We start from the raw sequence: 22,749 nt of genomic DNA, 5'->3' as shown, positions 1-22,749 counted from the left end.
TACTCCACTTGCACACAGTTACTCTTATCGCAGCCTGCCCTTCCTTATCTCCAGGTAGCCTAAGGCTAACCCTATGCTCCATGCTTTGTGGGCCCTACGCCTTCCCGCTTGCTTCCTGTCCTCTGTCTAGTGCCTTCTGACCTTCTTGATGTCTCCTCTTCTCTGTCTCCTTTCACTCTATAAATACATTTAGGCTTTACCAGAGCTAACTGCTATATCTCTATATTGCCACTACCTCTTAGTTATAGCTTCTATATTTCCATCTATTCCAGCTTCTTAAAATCGGTTGGGTTCTGCAAGGTGGAGGGCAGAAGGTGTTATTTTGGAGCACGTAACGAAGGTGTTATGAGTTCTGCGCATTGTAGAATTTCATCCAGCATGTGTGTTTGTAGCTATTTTATAACCTAGTCACGCCTGTGGCTCACTTGCCTTCTTTTGATCTCTTCTCACCTTCTCCAGCTCCCTTGCAGTCTAGACCCACGTTCCCCCTGACTTGTAGTTCTGCTACATAAGGAAAGCTAATCACCAGAGCAGAGAATAGCATATGGCAGAAGGGGAAAGAAAACACCACCATTTGGAAGGGTTCTGAGGGCAGCAGGATCTTCATGGATCTACTGAAGTATCTGCTAAGACAAGAAGGGATTGGATTGTCCAGGGAAGAGTTTGAGAATTTAAGAGATTGCACTAGTGATGGACGGGGGGGACCCAGAGAAAAGAAGAGGAGTTCAAAACCTGGAAAGAGATGAGAACCCAGATCGATGAGGTGATGGGCAGAGGGAAAGTTGGAATTCAGGGTTTTTTCAGGTGGCCTGGGTGTCTTGGCCATCTTTTGGTGACTACAGTAAACAAAGATGGAGGCTACAATGGCCTTGGCCTCCACAGCAGAATATGATGGTGGAACCAGTAGGTTTGTGAGATGAAGGAAGCAGGTTGCAGACCTTGCTATGGACCAGGTCTATGTTTCTAATGTTTTGGCCAGACCGACTCCAAAGGAACAGATAATTTCCCCACCCAATTCCCTTTCATTGTAAAACTTAGCTTGGCTTGGAAATAAGAAAAAAAGCTAATGGTCTGTTTTGCTCAAAAGATTTCCTTATTGCTTTTGACTTGAGTCGCATCTTTGTAAGAAGGTTGTGGCTGTAGCCCCAGGATTCTTGCCGCGAAAAAGGAGCCATTACATATATTTTTATTATCTGTCAAGTGTGTCTAACCATTTCCTCATGTATTACCACTTTGTGGGAAATTTGCACTAATTAAATGTTATAATACTGCAGAAGAAATTACTTAATAGATCACACAGTGCTTAGTGAGTATAGTGTGCAGTAAGCGCTAAGTGCTGGATCTCCAGCTGCCTTCTGGCTCCCTTTATCTTTGTTGCTGTCGCTGTGCGTTTTGTTTTGTTTTGTTGATCCCTTTTCCCTGCTACTAGTATGGTGGTCTTACAGCTCTCTGTTCTTCCTTTCTTTTCCCATTCTCCCTCGCTTCCATCTTTATGTCTTTCCCCTGCCTAGCCCATGTGGTGATTTGGTACCTGTACTTAATTCAGCTCTCTTTGTGGCATTCCATTGTAGGGAATTCCTGGAGCAAGGCAACCCTCACAGGAAGGAAACAGGTGGGAACAGGGGCTTGGGTACTCCAGCTGAGGTCTGGCCCCAAGAGGCTCAGGAATCCTCCATTAAAGAACCAGATCAGACACCCTAACTACCATGTGTGTGCTGGGGTGACAGTGGGTGGAGCAGGCTGTGAAGTTGGCGTTCATTTGGGCATAGACCACATAACCATGTGGAGGGGAACAAGTAGGGATATTTTCTAGTCTCATTCCTGCACCCATATTTGCTACCACTATTACCACTCTGGTTGATGCCTTCTGCATCAACATCTTCTGCATACCAGACTTTTGGAGGGGTAGTGAGCAGGGAAGAGTGGAGTTCTTCAGCCACAGGTCTGTCCACCACAGATTCTGCATCTACAGATTCATCAACTGGATGGCATGTAATGAAAATATTAGTCTGTCCTGAACCTGTACAGACTTTTGCTGTTACTATTGTTCCTTGTACAATGCAATATGGGAACTATTTTTAAAGCATTTACCTTTATATTAGGGACTATAAGTCATCTATATACAACTTAACAGTAGTATCTCACCTTTTGATGCTGTGACATGACATTGTGATTTATACATGTGTGGCCTGCATTCATAGTTGTCGTAAGAGGCACATGGCCAGGCCTGGTTGAAAATGTCTAGGTAGGTACTAGAAGGATGGCCCAGTAGCTAAGAGCATGCGTTGCTCTTGCAGAGGACCTGGGTTCAATTCCCAGGATCCACATTGGGCAGCTCACAGCCACTTTTAACTCTATTTCCAGGGGATCCAGTGCCCTCCTGGTTTCTGTGGCACTGCGCATGTGCACTGAGACATACACATAAAAGAAGTAAACAAATTCATATCTAAAGGAGGCTGGAGAGATAGTTAACTGGTTAAGAGTACTGACTGCTCTTCTATAGGACTCAGGTTCAATTCCCAGAACCCACATGGCAGTTCACAACAACCTGTTACTCCAGTTCCAGGAGATCATATGACCTCTTCTGAACTTTGTGGTATGCTTGTGGTACACAGACATACATGCAGGCCAAACACTCATACAATATAGTAAAAGTAAAAGTGAAAAATGGAATAGAAACTCCCCCTATACCTAAAATGTCTAGGGAGATGTTTATAGGTTATACCAAAGGCCATAGTACTTTTCACCAAGGGATTTGAGCATCCTCAGATTTTGGTATGTGATAGTGGGCTCTTGAAACCAGTCCCCCAAAGATACTGAGAACCTGACTGTATGCTGCTTGAGATTATCAATTCCGATCAGACTGTATGCATTTGAATCTTGCCTCTGTCCTGAGCTGCAAGCAACCTAACCTTTCCGGACCCTGGTTTCTCATGTATAAAATGGAGATCGTTGAAGTATAGTTAATAGTTTTCAAAGTGTTTTTAAAAATCATAGTTCCTGACTCACAAGAAACACTATATAAGTCTTAAGAAAAATAGCACCATCTTAGAACACCATAGTTATTTCCATTTTATTGAAATAGGAATTTGGGTGGAAAGGTTAGGTAACTTGCCCAAAGACAGTGTGTTGAGTAGCAGAGTCAAATCTAGAACACAGATATAAGAGGCTTGAAGACACGCAGGTGGATACTCTGCTTTTTAGGCTGCTCCACAGGAGGTATGTGCACATGGCTACTAGATACAGCACAACTACACGGAGATTCACAGGGACTGCTGAACACATAGCCTTTATCTGGTTCTGCGCTCTATGCTATTAGGATGGCAGTCTGGCCTCAAAGACTTTTTTGTTTGTTGATTATTTTGTTTTGTTTTTTGAGACAGGGTTTTTCTATGTAGCCTTGGCTCTCCTAGAACTCTTTCTGTAGAGCAGGTTGGCCTCGAACTCAGAGATCCACCTGCCTCTGCCTTCTAAATGCTGAGATTAAAGGCATGGGCCAGTGTTGTGACTGTACCTAAAGAGCTGAACCTTCTGGGATACTTTTCTTCTTGCCTAGTTTTGGGTGACCTCTTTGAAATAACTCAGTTAACCCTTTTATGGCCTCTGTGCCATGGGTTCCACATCTGTCACAAGTGAGAAATTGAATAGATCATGGTATACAAAGATTTGAAAAGCATAAAGCGAAACCCCAGTTAAAACCATGATAGTCATCCCTAACCATATCAATTAAGTTCACATTGGAGCCTCTAAGGCTGCCATACCAGCCTTCTGCTAATGATGCTGTGTGACAGATGGCATGGCCAGCTGTAGCATATTCTACAGAGTAGTTGGAGCCTTATCTCTCTTTCTGAGTTTAGACATTCCTCTGTGAACATAAGGCAGTAGCTGTGCATCATCTTGGCCCCTGGGAAATTTTCCTTCAGTGTAGAATTCTGTAGTCAAGAGTCAGAGCCATTGTTTGTGTCCAGGGCCCACAGTTGGCCCAGCTATCATTCTGGGAGCATTGCCAGCTCTTGGTTTCAGTTCTTGGCACAAGGCAACCATGGGCTCCTGTGCTTTGGGCACCCATAACTGTTTCTTCTCATTAGCAAACAGTCTTGATTCTGTGCTTGCACTGAAGGGAACAGGGAAGCAGCTGACACCTTCCCTGGAGGTCTTGTATCCTGGGCTTGTCTTGGGGGTCCATGATTAACACACACACACACACACACACACACACACACACACACACACACACACGTATACTAGGGCTTGAGAATTTGCCTTAGATGAACCACCTGGCAAAATTCCTAAAGAGTTAGTCTAGTGCTGAGGTTTGGTTTGGTTTGGGTTTGGTCATTTAAAAACGTAATTCTTTGAGGATTTCATACAGCATATCTTTATCGTATTCTTACCCATCCTCTAAGCACTTTAGTTTTGAGGGAGACCCTGGGTGTCGGGAGGGCAAGGGAGGAAGTTTACTCTAAAGTAGGTAAACCCTCAACTGACTCCCAAGTACCCCATAGGAAAACTCATTATTCTTGGATCTGGATTTGACCAGACCTAGGATTCCTTTTTTTTTTCTCATATGGAATATGAATTTACATATTCCTTGGAATGTTCTTGTCGAATGAGGAATAAACTTTTATGTTCTCTGCTATCTGCTTGCCAGCGATGGAACTATACGGTTGCTTCTTCAAATGTGTTTTGTACAGTACTATTACTTTTAGTGATTTAAAAAATATTTTTTTCTTAAGGAAACACTTGAGAAAGCTGTGGATAAACCATGTTAAAGTAGCTTTCCTGTCGGCATAAACCACTGCCTAAACCATCATTCACCAGTGGTATGCCTGGTCAATCTCTGAGTGCACCAGCTATATGTAACGTCCGTTCTATTTTAAAACACCTTTTCCAGTCGAGTGCTTTCCAGATACTGTCTGTAAAATACAGCTTGGAAGGTGTCAGTTGAGATGAGGAAGACTGTGAGTTTTGTTCTTTTTTTTTTTTCCTCCTTGAATTGTGAAGGGAGATGAATGGGTGAAATGTAGGAGTTGCCACCTTGTGGCTCCTGCAGACTAAGGGTGTCGGGGTTCTCAGCAGAGTCTGATGCGCCGATTGTTCTGAAATGCCTCTCCATCTTATCCCCACAGCTCCCCTTTGAACTGGAGATTTACTACATCCAGCATATTATGCTCTACGTGGTCCCCATCTACCTGCTTAGAAAAGGAGGTAAGGCCAGCAAACCAGATGCCTCTGGCATCCCCAAACCTTCTTCTCCCACCTCTCTGTTTGGGAGGAGTCACACCTTCTTGGGTGCCTACCAGGATGTTGGGGTACCGTTTGCCTGAGTATCTACAGCATACCCAATGTCAGTCCCCTGGCATGGGGGAAGTGAGCGTGAATCTGGGGGCTGTTCAGAACCATCCCTTGTGGGTGAGCATGGTATTGCTGACTGCCTGCCGTAGGACCTAGGTTTTGGGTTCTTGGTGGTGTCTTGGGGTTTGCATGGCACCAGCACGCTGTCTTTCTTGTGCTTCTGCATTCCCCTGCATCAGCGTGTACCTCAGAGTAGGAGAAAAGGAGGTACTCCATTCTCTCAAGGGAGAGATTTTGCATTCTTGCTCATTGTGTTCATGGTCTTGGAACTAGAGAAACTACTGAGAGGGTGATAAGTTCACAGACTAGGGGATTATGGGATTCAAGAAAGGCAGATGAAAGTGTCATCACTGTGGCCAAAAGGGAGCTAGCACTGACCTAGTAGAGACAGACTGCAAAGGAAGATGAAGTTGTGGTGACCTCTGCTGTAGACGGAAGGAAAGGACAGTTCCTGTGTCTTCTCTGGGGTCCTGAAGACAGTCGCTGTGCTTTCTGTGGCATCCTGAAAGCCTCCAGAACTGGACGATTTTCTTCTGTACTCAGCCACCAGGGCCTTGCCTGTCCAGGTTGCTGGAAATTTCTGGAAGACCACCCCTTTCCTACTGCACCACAGGCAGCAAAGCTCCCTTTCTATCCCTTTGGAGATGGCCTGAGGCCACATAGGGCCTTGAGATCACTAGCTGGCTCTCTTGCCATACCTTGGGCTCAGCTGCCTCATTATTCAGATTTGTCACCTCCCCTATGACTGTTCCTGAGGGGGATTACCTCCCCCTGTATATGTTCATAGGGTATCAAGTCTCTTCTTGGTAACCTGCTGTCCTTCCTCTGAGTGCCACCAGGTCTCCCCCTCCAGGGGACGTGGTCAAAGGTGAGGCACCAGAGTATGTGAGAAAGTAATATCCCACTCTCCACTCTACTGTGGAGAGTGTTCTGTCCATTGGCTAGATCTGGGTAGGGGTTTAAGGTTTACCGCCTGTATTGTCCTTGGCTGGTGCCTTAGTTTGAGCGGGACCCCTGAGCCCAAATCTGCCTATCAAATGGGAGGGAGGGAAGAATGGGAGGATACAAGGGATGAGATAACCATTGAGATGTAACAAGAATAAACTAATAAAGGAGAAAAAAATTAAAAACAAAAACAAAAACAAAAAAACGCCCCAGATTTGTCACCTCTTCCCTGGTTCTGTCCAGTCTGTTTTCCACTGGTGGACCGAAGGCTCTTTGAGGCTGCTTTAACTTGGTGATGCCACTAGGGGTCTCACACTGCCAAAGAACGTTTCCCTTTAGTTTGCTCTGAAAATACTGTTTGCCCTACTGAGCTTCCAAAGGAGTCTGATGTTCCTGCATCCCGGAGACTCCTGCTGTTTCTCTGCTCTGTCCCTGGCAGTATATGCGATGGCCTAATGCTAGTCAAATCTCAGAAGTACGTGCATTCCAAGTGGGACCAGGACTCTCAGCCCCATAGGGCACTCCTTACTTCTGAGATGTGTGCTGGGAAGTAAGGCCAAATCTACATGCCTGTCGCTGAAATGGTTTTGTACTCTGAGGTCACCATCAAAAAGCTATCCGTTAGCTGGGTGACACTAGTCTAACATGGAAAATACCAGATAGCCAACCCTCTTCCTTCTGGGGTGGGAGTGAGTGGCCGGGGTGGGGTGGGGGGTGGGGGGTGGGGGTGGGGAGGAGAGAGGAGAGACATCCTGGGGTGCCATACCCTCTGGACTGGGTTGATTCTCTGCAGCCCTCCGTTGGGTCTGTTCCTGTGTTCTTTGAGGCCACTGAGCTGAAGAAATAGGGATTCCGAGTCTTTATGGCAATTTGTTCCCTAGTTTTAGAGATTCCTTCTCTTCCCCTTGAGGCGAAGCGGTAGCACCAGCAACAGTAGTAAGAGCCACAGTAAATAATAGTAACTGCCCTTTCATTGACTACTTGTTTTGTGCACAGCGTGCGCAGTGCATGGTTTGTTCTTGTACACGTTTCACTAGTCTATCGATGGACCCCTCTATGGACAAGAAACTTGATGCTCAGAAGCATTGGCTACTTCGCCCATTGCTCTGAGCGGCAAAGCTAGAATTCAAAGGCTAGCAAACCTTCCTTCACTGACTAAGGCTTTCTCCCACATACAATCCTGTCCAGAAGGCCAGATGTCTTTGTCTTTACCACATCAGCCTGGGAATCTTGTCCTGTGTGTGTGTGTGTGCCCTTTCACCCCTGCTTCAGTTTAACCAGTGTGGATTCCATTCAAGTCAACAATGTAGATTTGTTGAAAACCTCCCATGTATCACACATTCCTAGTTGTGAATGGGCGACCTGTTTGGAGGGCGGGGAGGTAAAGCATGGAAACACAGCATAGGAAGTGCTAGGGAGGGGAGTGTGGGGGCAGGATGCTATTTCCAAAGGTCAACTCTTTGTTTCTGCACCATTTCCAGGAAGACTATTGTGTATTCTTAGCGGACATGGTGCTAGGATCTTAGGTCCGTAACTCATGAGATGGAAAATAGGACCATGAGAAGGGGTATGTGTCATTTTCACCTGAGCGTGGTGAGGATTTAACTGAAAAGATGGGAGAATTGATGTCCTCTTCACTCCAGGTCCTGGGTAAGAGCATCTAGCCAACCCATGGCACTTGAAAGGCCCTCTCTCCACTTTGTTATTTTGATGGTAGAGAGCGATTCCCAGGGCCCGTCGTTTTTAATTCTAAGCTCTCTGCTGCCACCTGCTGTTCACATGGGAATTGTGCACGTGAAGAGAAAATTCTGAATTTCTTACAGTGTTGTTTTTGGGCCTTGGGCTCTTTCAGGAGGAGGCACGAACTGGAGAGATGAGATGATAAGTCCTTTGTAAGCCAAGAAAACACAGTTTTGGGTTTCTATTCTCCTCAAGATTCTGGGAATTTTCCCAAAGTAAATGCTTTGCAGTTTTAAAAGAAGATCGCTGTCCTATAGGAGTCTCTAGTGTTTAAGTGTGCTGTTTGGCGTGAGCCAAAGGGTCCTGTTCCTGGAGCTGGATGTGGGACGTTGAGTGGGGATCCCGTTCCTTAATTTCCACCATCCTTACATACCATTGCAGGCCACGTGGCCATTCTTGTCCACAGTGGTCATTTCCTGCTCAGCCTGTCCCTTCCTTTCCCAATTTCCTTTCCTCCCAACACTTTGCCTTTGGTTTCCTGAACTAAATTTTTTTGTGTTTGTGCGTTTTTGTTTGTTTGTTTGTTCTTGTCTTTGTTTTTGCTTCTGTCTTTGTCGTTGTTGTTAATGTTTGTGTTGTTCTTTATTGTATCTCTCACGCTGCGACTATATATGTGTAAGGCATTCTGTGATACCTACTACATGCACTGCAAATTGATTGACACGCATATCATATACAAGGATTCTCAAAGCTCCTTTCTTGGAAACACCTCCATACCTGGCCAGCAGCTACGCATATCATATACAAGGATTCTCAAAGCTCCTTTCTTGGAAACACCTCCATACTTGGCCAGCAGCTCTCTGAAGAAACAAGAGTCCTGTGTTATTCCAAGGCTGTGCGGTGTATCCTGCGCCGGGTGTTGCCTGGCAACTCCTCTATTGTGTCATCTGGACTTTAGGAGACAATGCTTTCTCCTTTCTCCTTCTCTCTGCTGCCAGCACCTGCCTCATCCTCCCCCCTCATTCATGCTTCTGCTATTCGGGTCTCCATCTTCTGAGCGTGGAATGAGAGGTTCCTATGCATCAGAGGATCCTATGATGCAGGCATCACCATGCCTGCTTGATGCAGGGCCAGCATCAGACTCAGGATCTTGGGCTTCCTAGGCTAGCAGTCCGTCACCTGACCTGCATTCCCAGCCCTGCTCTATCTCCTCTTTCACCACCACCTTCACCTGAGCTTTTTGTTGTTGTGGTGGTGGTGGTGGTGGTTGTGGTGGTGGTGGTTTGGTTTTGGTTTTCGCTTCCCTCACATTCTTGGAAGACTGTGGCTGCCCGGGTAGGCAGCATTTCAAGAAGCTTCTATTAGATTGTCACAGTATCTTAAGGTATTTCAAAGCAAAATACCTCATTTATATAACTTCGTGGAGTTGATTTGTGATTTTTAAAGGGATGGTTCTAACAAAATAAATAGAATGACCAAGAAAAAAAAAAAAGGTCTTCTACTGAAGAATACGTTAGTTGGGCCCTACCTTTTGAACGTTTGGGCCTCCACATTTCATTATTCCAAATGGCCTTCTCTTTGGCTACTGGGGCCTTTCCTCCCTGTCCAAGACTTCTCTGGTTGAGATAATAAACTGCTATGCCCACTTCTTTGATCCTGTAACTTCATTGTTTTCAACTTCTTGTCTCCCTAGTTAGCTTGCGCCATCATGACCAGTTACTGGAATTTTCTTTCCACAAGCTTCTGAAAAATCTTATACCCTCCTGTCCCTCTAACCAGGTGCAGTTTCCAGGAGTGTGGAGACCGTTGTTGTGGTGTGTCCAGTCTTAAGCCTAGTGGAGAAACTCAAGTGACTCTGATGAAGGTCTCCACTACACCTTGTGGTCAGCAGCACTGCTCAGTTCTTTTCCATTTGGACCCTGCACACATTGCCCTTACTAATGCTCATGTGTAACCCTTTCCCACCCTCTTCACATGTCCTACCCACTATATTCAAACTGTCTCTTCTTTGAATGCTCAAAACTCTGCCTGCCCCATGACTGAACAAGATAGAAATTAACATATGGGCTTTCTCTTAATACTTCTGTTCACTTCTTTAGCTTCTTTACCCACACTGATTCATGTCTCTCCTTCTGTCTCAGAAGAGGTAGGCCCGACAGTGGCCAATCACACCTTTGTCACCCTCCGTGCCTCCTAGGGTACCTCATTTTATCAGTTCTTTTTTAATTTGCTTTTTGAGACAGGATTTCTCTGTGTAACAGAGCCCTGGCTGTCCTGGACTCTTTTTGTAGACCAGGGTGGCTTTGAACAAACTCCTGCCTCTGCCTCCCCAGCGCTAGGATTAAAGGTATGTGCCACCACACCCAGCCTATCAGTTCTTTTTGTTGTTGTTGTTTTTTGTTTGTTTGTTTGTTTGAGACAGGGTTTCTCTGTGAAGCCCTGGCTATCCTGTAACTCTCTCTGTAGACCAAGCTGGCTTCTAACTTCGCCTCCAACACCCTACAGCAGTATTTTCTTTCTTTTTTCTTTGATGAGTTGTTCAAACAATTAAGCCCCGCACAGATCTGTCTTTACTTTTTCCTTCTTCTCAAACATTTTAAACATTTTAAAGACTTGTCCAGTCCAAGGATAATTATGAGCACAGCTCAGCTCAGAATCGTAAACTTACTTTAAGATTGTGAGCTTTTTTTGTGTTGGTTTGTTGGTTGGTTTTTTTTGTTGTTGTTTTTTGTTTTGTTTGTTTGTTTGTTTTGGTGGCTTGATTCTCTAGCATGGATTTTGGAGAGGCCATAATATCAAGAGGCTGAGCATGTGTGGTATAATATTATTTCCAAAATTTCTCATCTTTAGATAAGAGTTTTGGGGTTTTTGTTTGTTTCGTTTTGTTTTGTTTTTCCCCTTCTTCATGTGAACATCTATTATTCTAAATGTAGTATATGTCCTTCAATCTATTGAGTTAAAAAATCCCCACAAAATATGTTTATTCTTAAGGCAACCCTCATAATGTTTATTAAAATATAGCTTTGATTTCCTGGCTATTTTTAGACATTTGAAATATATATCACTATTCAAAATGATTTACAACTGAAAATCACCTCATGAACGTTGTGGATTTGTGTGGAAAACATACGTCTGCTCTCTCTGAGTCTGCTTCTCCTTTAAGTACCATTCCTTGCAAGAGTGTAATCCAGTGCATCCCCTCTGTCACCAGGACCCTCATAAAAATGGCACTGCCAAAGATTGCCGCTGACAACATCCATCTGACCAAACCTCATAATCAACCTTTATCAGCAACTGCTACACTGGAGACTGTTGAGCCCTTCCTGTTGGAAGGCTCTGGTTTTGGCCTTCCCAAGTCTCCCTTTCTTCTGGCCTGTTCGCCTCACTGACTATGCTTTCACAATGGCCTTCACAAGAGGTCTGTTCTAGGCACATGCTCCCTTGGTGATTCTGACACCATTTTGTGTATTTTATTAGCTTAACTGTCAGTTGGTGTGACTGCTGCCCACCATCCACTGCTCTGAATCATGGGACTAACATTTACTACTACTACTACTACTACTACTACTACTACTACTACTACTACTTCTTCTTCTACTACTACTACTACTACTACTACTACTACTACTACTACTACTACTACTACTTCTACTACTACTACTACTACTCCTCTGTGTGTGTGTAGGGAGAGGGAACACATATATTGGGGAGTGTGATGGGAAGCATGCATCATGGCGTGCATGTGGAGGCAAAAGAGTACCTTTGGGGTTCTCCCCTTCCATCTTTATGTGCATTCTAGCCATTGAACTCAGATTGTAAGGCCTGTGGGAGAAGCTTTTTGCCTGCTGAGCCATTTGCCAGTGGGTCATGAGGTTTATTTTTCAGAAAGCTCCATCAGTTGTTCTACATGAGTGTCCCCAGCACACCCGCTCCAGCCTGACTGCACTTTCTTTTTACCGGCTTCACTTCCCCTCCAGCATTTCTGTTTTTCTTCTCTTACCCAATGGCATCACTAAATCACCCAGGTAGACTCTTTCATCTATACTCTATTTGGTGCCTTCTTTCAGGCAATCTCCTCACTGGCCACTGGGGTGCGCTAAAGAGCAAACCTCAGACTGTACTTCTTCCTACTCTGAAATTGTGAGCCAGTACCAAGGAGAGAAATGAATCAATTACAGAAATTGGGTAAAATGCAGATGAGTGCTCTAAAGGAAGGGAGCACATGCTTATGAGAGCATAGGACAAAACAAGCTGACTTAGTCTGGCGCCGTAAGGGAGACAGAGTGAGTTCCCCTGAGGACATAACGCTTAAATGGAGATCAGAGGGATAAGTGGGAGTTTACCAGGCACACAGAGCTTTTGGAGGCCATGAACTCTTGTTGTTGGATAGAATGTCATGTGTTGTAGCGAGGAGGCTGAGAGTGGGGGAGGAGGTGTGTGACACCAGACCCAAGCTGCAGGTGGGCTGAGGGATAAAAGGCTTTGTGAATCAATAGAACTTCGTCTTGCTTACACAACACAGGGGAGACAGTGTGAGTTTTGAGAAGAGCCATAATGCTGGCTTATTTTACACATTTAACTTTGTTTCCTGACTCAAGTTTCTTTATACAATTTAACAACCTTAGTTTAATAGCTAAAATACAAAAAAACCGTGATAGTGAAGGGCCCTTTCTACTCTTGTTTCATCCACAACGCCGCTGCCCTCACTATTAGAGGCGGCGAGCACTTTGGTTTTTTGCATATGCCTCTACTGTTTCTTTTCATACATATACATTGACCTCTGTGTCCCTGGTTCTGTTATATTTGTTTATTTGTGTGCATGCACATGTGTCACAGCATGCATGTGGAGGTCAGAGAACAACATGCGGGACTTGGCTCTTTCCTTCTGACATGCGGGGGTAAAGCTGAGCATAAATTCAGGGCCCCCAAGTTGGCGACAAGGGCCTTTACCCACTGCACCAGCTCACTAGCTCCCTGTGTCTGTTTCTACATCCCTGGGTTCAGTCAAACGTTATTTGAAAGTATTTTTTTTAAATTGTCTGCACTGAACATGTACAGACTTTTTCCCCATTATTGTTCCCTAAACAATATAGTATAGCAATGTTTAATATAGTGTTTATATAGTATTGGGTACTGTAAATTATCTAGAGATGATTTAAATTATGGGGAAGGTTTGTGTATGTTCTGTGCAAACACCGGTCCGTTTTGTATAATCATCTGGAGCACTGCTTATTTGGGTATCTATGTGGATTCCTGGAACCTAGCCCCTTGAATATCAAGGGATAACTATACAAGGAAATGAAAAACATTATTTTACTCCTTATGACGAACACTCAAAAGCAGCATGTCTGCGGTTGCTGTTGTTATCAGGGCTGTTGCTGTGTTTTAGCTTCAGGAGCTGTTTCAGCCGGGCTCACGGGTACCTTTCCCTTTGTTGTTCATGGCAGCTTAATATTCTATAATATTGGTGAGAGAATATAGTATAATAGGAATGACAGTACTTGTCTAACATAAGTAGTGCCTTTAGGAGTTAGCTCATTTGATGCCAACAACACCTGTAGGGGAGTATCCCTGTTATCTTCCATTTATGAGGAAATGGATGCTTAGTGAATGGTGAGCCATCATTTGAGCTCAAGACTATGGGTTGAGGGCCCTTCCCTTTATATAGTGAAATCGATTTACAAGAGTGGACCATAATTTATTTATTGACGTGCATTTGGGTTTTTTCCACACAGATTTACCAAGACAATGGCGTTTCCCTAGTCTTTTGTATTTTTGCCTATCTGGTGGATAAGAAAACAAAGCAAAACAAAGCCAAAATAGTGTATTAGTTTAATTTTATTATCTATTTCTTTTGCTCTGAGAGAAACTGAGCCCTTTAAAAACATGTTTACTGTCTGCCTGCCTCTCTTTTCTTCCTTGAGATAGAGCTCAGTCAGGGCTCTGTGTGTGTTCAGCCAGCACTTTACCACTAATCCACACTCCCGGACCCTTGTACATATATTTAAGATTGCATTTCATTACCCCTTCTTTGAACCCTGCTTCTCCTATGTGCTCTCTTTCCCACTCTGTCAGTCTTCAAATAAGTTGAATCCCAATAGCTCTTTATACGTGGGTGTTAGTGGGTAGCAGACATGGGCCCCAGACTTGTCTTTTGACTTTGTGGTTTTGGTCATGCAGAATTTCTTTGTAATTTTAATTTACCTGTCTTTAATTCCATGGCTCCTGGATTTTGAGCTGTGTTAAGAAGTCCTTTCCTCTCCATGGTGATATATAAACATGTAATAATCCTCCCTTATTTATCTGTGGGGCGGGCATAGTCCAAAGCTCCCCGTGGGGGCCTGAAACTTCAGGTAGCACCCAACCTTGTATACACTGTGTTTTTTTCTTTGATTATGTTTTCATTCATAAATTGGGTATAACAAAGTAGTACTGACAACTATTATTTTAAAAAACCACACAGTTATTGCTCTCTCTAGGGCCACTCCTGGGGTCTCCCTGTGGTTTTCCATTCATCTTAACATCCCATTCTACTAGGTTCTAAAGGTACTTTTAAAGCATTTCCCTGGCTAGAAGCTTTCAGTTGTTTCCATATATCCAGTGCCCCAGGAGACCCCATGGAACCAGGCCCTCTACCTTTTCTCTTATCCCATGTGTTTTAACCCCTTCCTTGCAGTCTAATATTTGATGATCCCAGAATCCTTTGTGTTCCCAGAGCTTCCAGTTCGCAGGGCTGCAGCTTCTGGTTTTCTCCTGGCCAGCCCTTGGCCTGGCCAATATTCTCTAGACTTCCCCTGAGCCTTCTCCAGGAAGTGCACACAGAAACTCCCCACTCAGTTGGCTGCCCCCTCCCCTCCTGCTGGCTGTCTTGTTCCTTGCTGGCTGCTTAGCATCTGTCTCTTGGTGTCTCCTTCCACTCAGGGGCCCTGAAGGACAGGGGGCTTTTCTTTTGTTGTCGGCTTTGAGAGCGGAATGAAGGAGGGAAAGCTCTGCTCAGACTATGTTCGTGCACAGGCACATACATACATATAATAGAAAATGCGTCTTCTAAGCTGGCTTTTCTTGGTTATGGGCCACACACTTTCTTTGTACTTTTACCTGGAGAATCTTGATCTCATTTACTCTCCGCCCGTCCCCTAGACTTATGGCAGTCTAGCACACCTGGGGCCCACAAAGTTGAATGAAAAACAAAACAAAACAAAACAAAAAACCCAAAAAAAAACCCTCTGCATTAACTCGAAGTGAAATGAAGCCTGTCCATCAGTTATTGAACAGCAGCAACAAACCACAGTCTCTACAACCACTCCAGCATAATTTTCCTCATGCAAATCACTGATCTCCTTTTAGTTCACTGTTGCTGAAGATAGGTATCCCAAAAAGGCCTTTGTGTTTATTAGGGCCTTCCCTTTGAAGTGCATATTTGCGTATTGAGAATATTTTAGTTTCTAATTTGTTAATTTCACCCCTGAGTTTGATTATTTCCAGACGTCTACTCCTTTTGGGTGTTTCTGCTTCTTTTTTTTCTAGGGCTTCCAGTTGTGTCGTTAAGGTGCTTATGTGCGATGCTTCCATTTTTTTTAAAGGCACTTAGTGCTATGAATTTTCCTCTTAGCACTGCTTTCAATGTATCCCACAAATTTGAGTATGTTGTTCCTTCATTTTCATTGAATTTCAGAAACTCCTTGATTTCTTTCTTTATTTCTTCCCTGACCCAGGTGTCATTTAGCAGAGAGTTGTTTAGTTTCCACATACGTGTAGGCTTTTTGAGATGTAACAAGAATAAATTAATAAAGGAGAAAAAAAAGAGAATATTTTAATTCCTAGATTGTGACACAAATGGCTTCTTTTATAAGTCTCCATGTCCTATGCTTAACCTTTTTTTATTCAAAGCCAGGCATGATGGCTCACACTTTTCATCCCAGCACTCACAGAGGCAGGTGGATCTTTGTGAGTTTGAGAGACCAGCCTGGTCTACAAAGCGAGTCCAGGACAGCCGAGGAAACCTTTGTCTCTGGGGGGGTGGGGGTGGGGAAATCAAGGCTGTGGCTGTAGGGCAGTTGATAGAGGACTTGACCTGCCAAATCCCAGGCTTGTAATCCCAGCAGCTGGCTTGGTGGAACCAGGAGGGTAAGGACTTCAAGGGCATCCTTGGGTACTTTTGTTCCAGACTTGATCCACCTGGGCTACTCAAGACCCTCCCCATCTCCCCCCCCCTCTCTCTGAATAGCCATGCTTCTTTAACTGTCCCAGGGGAAACTGAGGCGTGCTTTCTACAGTTGATTCTGGCTCTTGAAAAGGAGCAGTCAGGCTGGCTTCTGCATTACCATAGAATCACTGGATTGGCAGCCCAGGGTTCAAAAGTTGACACTGCCAATTGCTAGGCGGCTCTGGCATAGGGGTTGGCGCTTTGAAGTCTCTGTGCAAGCGGGGCAGTGGGGGCAGCGGGGTAGGACTAGGACCTACCTTCCTGATTGTCATGAGAATCTCCAGAGCTGATGTGCATGGCAGACGTGAGGTGGTTTCCCCTTACTACAGATGTTATTATTCACCACTAATTCCATTGCCCCTTAATGAATTTACATCAGCGTCTCCTTACTAGACTGTGGGCTGTGGGAAGGGGACAGGAGGATTATGCCTTGATCAATTTTAAAGCCACAAAACCCTGCATAGACAGATTGCATGATTAGCAGTGGATTTCACAGCTTCAACTCCCTTCTTTGAAATGCTGATTTCTCCCTAGGGCCAGGTGCTCCTATCTCCTGGCTCTCTTACTCTGGCTGAGCTTGCTGCTTGGGCTTCTCTGTTTTGTCCACCCCAGAGGCAAAATGCCTGTGGACAGCCAATGCAAACTGGGAGCACCATGGGCACTTCAAAAGAATATGGCCCTCACCAAACTCCTCGTTTTTTTAGACCCCTTCTCCTAACTTGTTCTTCCTCATCTGCCTCTGCTTTCCTTGCAGTTCAGTTCCCTCAGTTGCTTCATCTTCTCCATGGACCACTTCAGAAATTCTGCCTTCAAACTCCTAACATTGTTGGCACCTTCCCCCCCACACACCCCCCCCCTAACCTAGTGTAGTTTTCTCATCCTCTAAGATGGGGGTTACTTTGTTTTCTCACTTGTATCCTTGCCCCCCATTACCCTTCCTGCCTTCTACCATGTCTGTTCATCATATCATCAGACCAACTGTCCAAAACACTTCCCATGTCCATGCCCATTTCACTTACAATCTGACCTTGCATAACTCAATTTTGTTTCCCATCACTCAGTCCGTTTTTAAAACATAGTTTGGTTTGGTTTGGTTTTTGGTTTTTCAAGACAGGGTTTCCCTGTGTAGCCTTGACTGTCTTGGACTCGCTTTGTAGACCAGGCTGGCCTCGAACTCCCAGCGATCCACCTGCCTCTGCCTCTGGGAGAGCACCACTGTGCCTAGTTTATTTAGTCCTTTTGAAGTAACCAATCTGCTGTTCGCCAACGTATTACACACACACACACACACACACACACACACACACACACACACACATACACACACACACAATTTCCCCCTATAAACTGGTGGACCTCCTTTACAAATAACTTAAGGATGCTGCCTTTTTTCTGGAGATGTCTCTCACTGAGGTGGCTGGAAAGCACATTTTCCTTTAGGTGCCTTTTCTCTTGTATTTTTAATATGTGCATTGTAATATGTGTAATAATTTCCACAGCAAGCGGATGTTTATCTGTGTTTCACCACCAGGTGGCAGCAGTCACACATTTATTTTTAATCTCAGGCGCTATGACACAGTTGGATATTTGTTTTAAATCATTTAATGGATAATAAACATCAATTAACTTAATAATTATTTTTATAATTGAAATTGGTGTGGGAGCAAGGGTGACAGTGAAGTGCACAAGCCTTCTAGGCTTTGGGCCTAGGCGACAATGTAGGATAGAGTACCACTAACAGAAGGTAGAAGCCTATTTTAGGAGGTGACTTTTTTTCTGAGTGCTGTAACAAAAATACCATGTCCTAAATAGCTTACAAACATCAGAAATTTACGGTTCTATTCTGGAGGCATGGAAGCCCAAGGTCCAGGTACCAGCAATCTGGTGAGGGCCCTTTATGAGTGCCTCTGTCTGTCGACATCCCCACATCCTCGCATATGCCACATATAAACAGGACCTCTTTGAACTATTTTATAGGAACACTGATCCCATTTGTAAGGGCTCTATCCCATAATGCCTCACTCTCCAGTGCCATCACATTGCAGTAAGGCTTCACCATGAATCTATAGCAGAAAAGAAGTGGTTGACCTTGAGCGCTTCTAACCTATCAGGCTAAGCTGTCCACGAGATAGTAGGATAGGAAGTTCTAGAACTATTTGGGGACTTCTGGAAAAGGGGTTGACTTCAGGGTCATTGGTATAGAAGTAGTGGATGAGTTGGTCCAGAGGAGCAAGGTAGTTGGGGAAGAAAGAGAAGTTGGGGGAAGAAAACCCTTGGGATAAAACAAGGTGCAGAAGGTGGACAGAGGGGGCATCCCCACCCCCCCAAAAAACCCCAATAGCCGTTTTCCTTGAAGAGCACTAACCAAACCACACGAGATGAGAGAAGTGCAGCAAGAACAGGCCGCTGAAGAAGACAGGAAGTGAGGAGTGCCAGTGTAAGGTTCCATGGGCACCACAGAGCCAGTGGAAGACGTTTCCCTAGGCTGCACAGATATCTATTGTCCTCTCCTGCTCTCCTTTCCTCCCTTCCTCCTGCTGTCTCCTCTGCCTAGCACCGAGCAGTTCAAATGCCATGACAAGGCCACTGGTGTGAGAAAACTTTGTATTCGAGAGAAGTGGGAGTAAGTGAATGGCAGGTGCGCAACGACAGCGGCTTGGGAGGGCATCGGAAATTGTGACAAGAGGACGAGGTGATGAGGACGTGGAAGAGGAGTCTAGGTTCTTTAAGCACCATCCGTAGAACTGGGGTGTGTGTGTGTGCGTGTGTATGTGTGTGTGTTCATGTGTGCATGTATGTGAGTGGGTGCATGTATACAACGTGTGTGTGTGTGTGTGTGTGTGTGTGTGTGTGTGTGTGTGTGTGTGTGTGTGTGTACAGGCCAGAGGTCAACCTTCAGTGTTGTTCCTTAGGCACCATCCACTTTGTTTTTTGAGAAAAGGCCCCTCATTGGCCTGACACTTCCCAAGCAGGCCGCGCTAGCTGGCCAGTATGTCTCAGGGGTCCATGTCTCTCCACCACTTGAAATTAGAAACACCTACCATAATTCTTGGTTTTTTTTCTTTTATTTTGTGTTGGAAATACATTTTTTATACCATCTATTCTGATCATGGGGATGGCGTCTGCTTGTCAGTGTTCCCAGACCCTGTCTTCTAACCCAACAAATGAGAGGATCAGCAGGTTCTTCAGCTCCCATCTTTCGTGTGGGATGCCTTGCAGTTACGTAGTGTGTGGATAGTAAGAGTCCAAGGAGAGGGACGGAAAAATCCCTTCTGACCACCTGATCAAATTGAAGGGCTCGTGCCAGAGTTTAAGGTCAAAAGGGTCCAAGCTGGCATGGACGGAAGGGAGGACAGGACAGAGCAGAGGAACAAGCAGGACTCAGTCTTGGTCTTGTTCTCTCTCTCTCTCTCTCTCTCTCTCTCTCTCTCTCTCTCTCTCTCTCTTCTCTTCTCTTCTTCTCCCTTCTTCTTCATCATTATCTTCTTCTTCCTCTTCTCTTCTTCTTCCCTCCTCCCCCTCTCTCTCTGTGCATGTGCATGTACATGTGCATGCGTGTGTGTGTGTGTGTGTGTGTGTGTGCGTGTGTGCGTGTGTGTGTGTGTTGAGGGCAGCAAGGAATGCTTAGTTTTAAGGAGGTCTCGAGCCCCATACACTGTAAGAATGAGGCTAGGGAAGCTGAACAGGTCAGAGGTAGTGGTCAGATTATCTTCGCTGATGTGGGGCTCATAAGCATGAAGTCAGATGGCAGGTTGTGAGTAACAAGGTCCATTGGACCTGTGGAGGTCCAAGATGCCACAAGTTGAGGACAATAAAAGAGACACCACCTGGATGCTGACAGCCCCCTGAATGCTTTTGGGAAAGAGAGTAACATGAAAAGAAAGGCGGCAAGGCAAATAATGTTAGTCTTAAGTGACGTTGACAGCAACCCTAAGAACAGTAGCGACAAGACCCGGAAGAGTGGGATCTTCAAAGCAGAAAAGAAGGAGAGAGAGAGAGAGAGAGAGAGAGAGAGAGAGAGAGAGAGAGAGAGAGAGAGAGAGAGAGAGAGAGAGTATTTAGTGGCATAGAGGGCCGCAGGCACCAGATTTCCTTTGCCCAGAGGCTGACAGTGGGACTGAAAAGGTTGGAAGGTGCTGGCCCTGCTGAAAGCTGCATCCTAGGGAGACAGAACCGGTCTCCCTAGTGTGAAAGGGACTTTGGAGAAAGGTATCAGATACAGGATTAGTTGATGGTGGCCTGGTTTTTTCTTTTCCTTATGCAGGAGTTGGAGGACTGAGAGGGAAGCAAGCCACAAGGTTAGTGGCTAGAGTATCTGCATAGTTTGGGCACAGGCTTAGTCCTTGCCTGCTAGGCTGGCGACCAACTCGATAGCCCTCCTTATTGAGCTCTCTGACGTCATCTTGCAGTGTTGAGGAGTTGGGTCATTTGGGTAGTGTGTCAGCTTTTATTTAGGCAGAGGTTTTTGGTTTTTTTTCTTTCTTTTTTAATTTAATTTAATTTTGTACATATACTTTTATATGATTACATATATATACAATAGATTACCTATGGCAAGAAGAACCATGAAATAATCAGGAATTATATAAATGTTACATTCTTAGTGTTTTGGCTATTTGTATTTGACAGCCTTGAAGAAGACATCTTTCCTATCTTGGTGCATCTAAAAATCTGAATGTAAGGTTCTTAGCCAGTGGTCCATCTACAGGACATAAGGATTCTCAAGCTTTAAGGGCGGGCATGATGGGGGAAGGTCTTGTAAGCATCAGGTCACTGGTCTGTTAGCTACACCTGTGCCTTTGTTGTCACTGGCCAACATAGTCTACTCCCTACCACATAATAATAGCTGCAGTCACCTCCAAATACTACCAATGCTCCTCAGCGCTTTGAAAAGAGTGACTGGCAGATTTACTGCTAAATCTCAGACCATGCATCATCTATAAAGTGACATACCTGAGTTACAGAACATTATAGATGTCTTGATAATTCTTTTTAACTGTGACATCTTTTGTAATTCTTTTATGGTTTGTGTTTTATATTTTTAAAACACAAATATAGAAGACAAAAGGTATTTTTTTTTTAAAGGGGATTTCAACACCCCAGCTTGCTGGTCCTGCCTTTGCCTGGTCTCTAGGCTGAAACCCCTCTTGCATACACCAGAGGGCGTACTAGCTTTAGAATTGGCAAACAGAGTCTTTCTAGTGAGGAGGTGATTGTTTTGAAGTGTTGACAATTCTGCAGCCCGTGGAGGGGGCACATTTCTGGAGACTGGGGTTTAAGAACCCTCGTGTTATATGATCTGGGAAAGCTACTTCTCCAATTGGCTTTCAGCTTCATCAGCAACTAGAACTGAGGCACAGCCCCTTTGCTAGCTGATTTCCAGGACCCTGCTAGAACCAAAGCTCTTTGTTGCCCAGGAACACTTCATCATCGACCCAAAAGGTCACTCACCTCACGGTCCAGGTTGGTTCTCCTGCTTCTTTGCCCAGGTGAGCCACTGCACCCATCCTGACTGGCAAAGGTTAGGGTTCTGGGAAAGTTCTTAGCACTTAGGCTTCCTGACTTTGTTTTCCTGGTTGGACAAGGCCAGAGGAAAGGGTGAGAAACACAGAGAACGCATGAAGGCTCCCCAGGAGAGTGAGTGGTAGGGAGTGGAACAGAGCTGAGGAGTTTAAACCATGGCCACGGGCTGGGCCTTACACAATAGGGCAGGTAGCAGAGGCTCCGAATACCGTTGACTTTTCCCTGCGAAAGGATGTCAGTGGGTCTCAGTGGGAACAAAAGCTTAAGTCAAGTAATTTCTGCCTTAATTTTAACACCTTCCAGGAAACACTGCCATATTGTTTGTTCCTTTACGAGTGACTTTCCCCAGGCCTCTTGGTATATAAGCAAGCTCCAGGCTTCTCTCTACATCAGTGGGCCTCCTGTGTTGTCACAAAACCCAAGTTTACCATCACCCTGAGGTGCTTGTTACTTATGTAGGATCTGCAGAATCCACCGTTACCTCCAGAGTTCGAGTCCCGGGAAGCCCTAAGAACCTGCATCAGCAGCAGCAGCTGAGCCATGTTATCCACTGATAACAACACAGGTTCTTTGAGTTCAGATTGGAGGCCACTCCTCAGACCTATTGACTCAAAACCTGCCTGCAGGCTGGAGTCCAGAAAACTGTGTTTTAATCAGCCACCCAGGGAGTCCTGTGTCATGGAAGGTTGAGTCTCTGCCTTCAAAATGGTTGATACATAATGAACGTTAAGCCTCATTGCCTCAAATGATTCAGGAGTTGGCGTCTCCTTGCTCACAACTCACCAGGAACTCAGTTTGGACCCAGTGTCTACCATGACTGTGTAGTGCTACGCTATGTTTAAGTAGCACTTCTGTTCAGAGTGTCTCCGTACTGTTCCATTTTCCATCCCTGCAAAATTGGGGGTCGGGAGGGGTGGTGGTCCTGAAGTTTCCTGCTAAAGGACCCCTGAGGCTTTTTGAGAGGTTTTGACCTGCAACTTGGAAAGAGTAGAAGAAGTTGGGAGCTGACGCTTCAGACTCCAGATCTTCTGCTAGGTCAG

At 45.0% G+C, this 22,749-nt stretch overlaps 1 protein-coding gene across 12 annotated transcripts in view; it reads left to right on the top strand.

Annotated features, from left to right (window-relative positions):
* The window catches only part of TMEM164 (transmembrane protein 164), a 161,798-nt gene that overhangs the window by 120,104 nt on the left and 18,945 nt on the right, over nucleotides 1-22,749 (top strand). For all 12 annotated transcript variants that reach the window (XR_014780801.1, XM_084790918.1, XM_084790917.1 and 9 more), the window contains one exon: nucleotides 5,130-5,208. Coding sequence is in view for 11 of the 12 variants with exons in the window: in XM_084790918.1 (XP_084647044.1) it covers nucleotides 5,130-5,208 (79 nt within the window). In the remaining variant the exon portion in view is untranslated. The remainder of the gene's footprint in view (nucleotides 1-5,129; nucleotides 5,209-22,749) is intronic.

This window comes from Acomys minous (genome assembly GCF_964271855.1).
Source record: "Acomys minous genome assembly, chromosome: 7".
NCBI lineage: Eukaryota > Metazoa > Chordata > Mammalia > Rodentia > Muridae > Acomys > Acomys minous.
The sequence above is the reverse complement of the archived record's forward strand: the minus strand, read 5'-3'. Positions and strand labels throughout refer to the sequence as shown.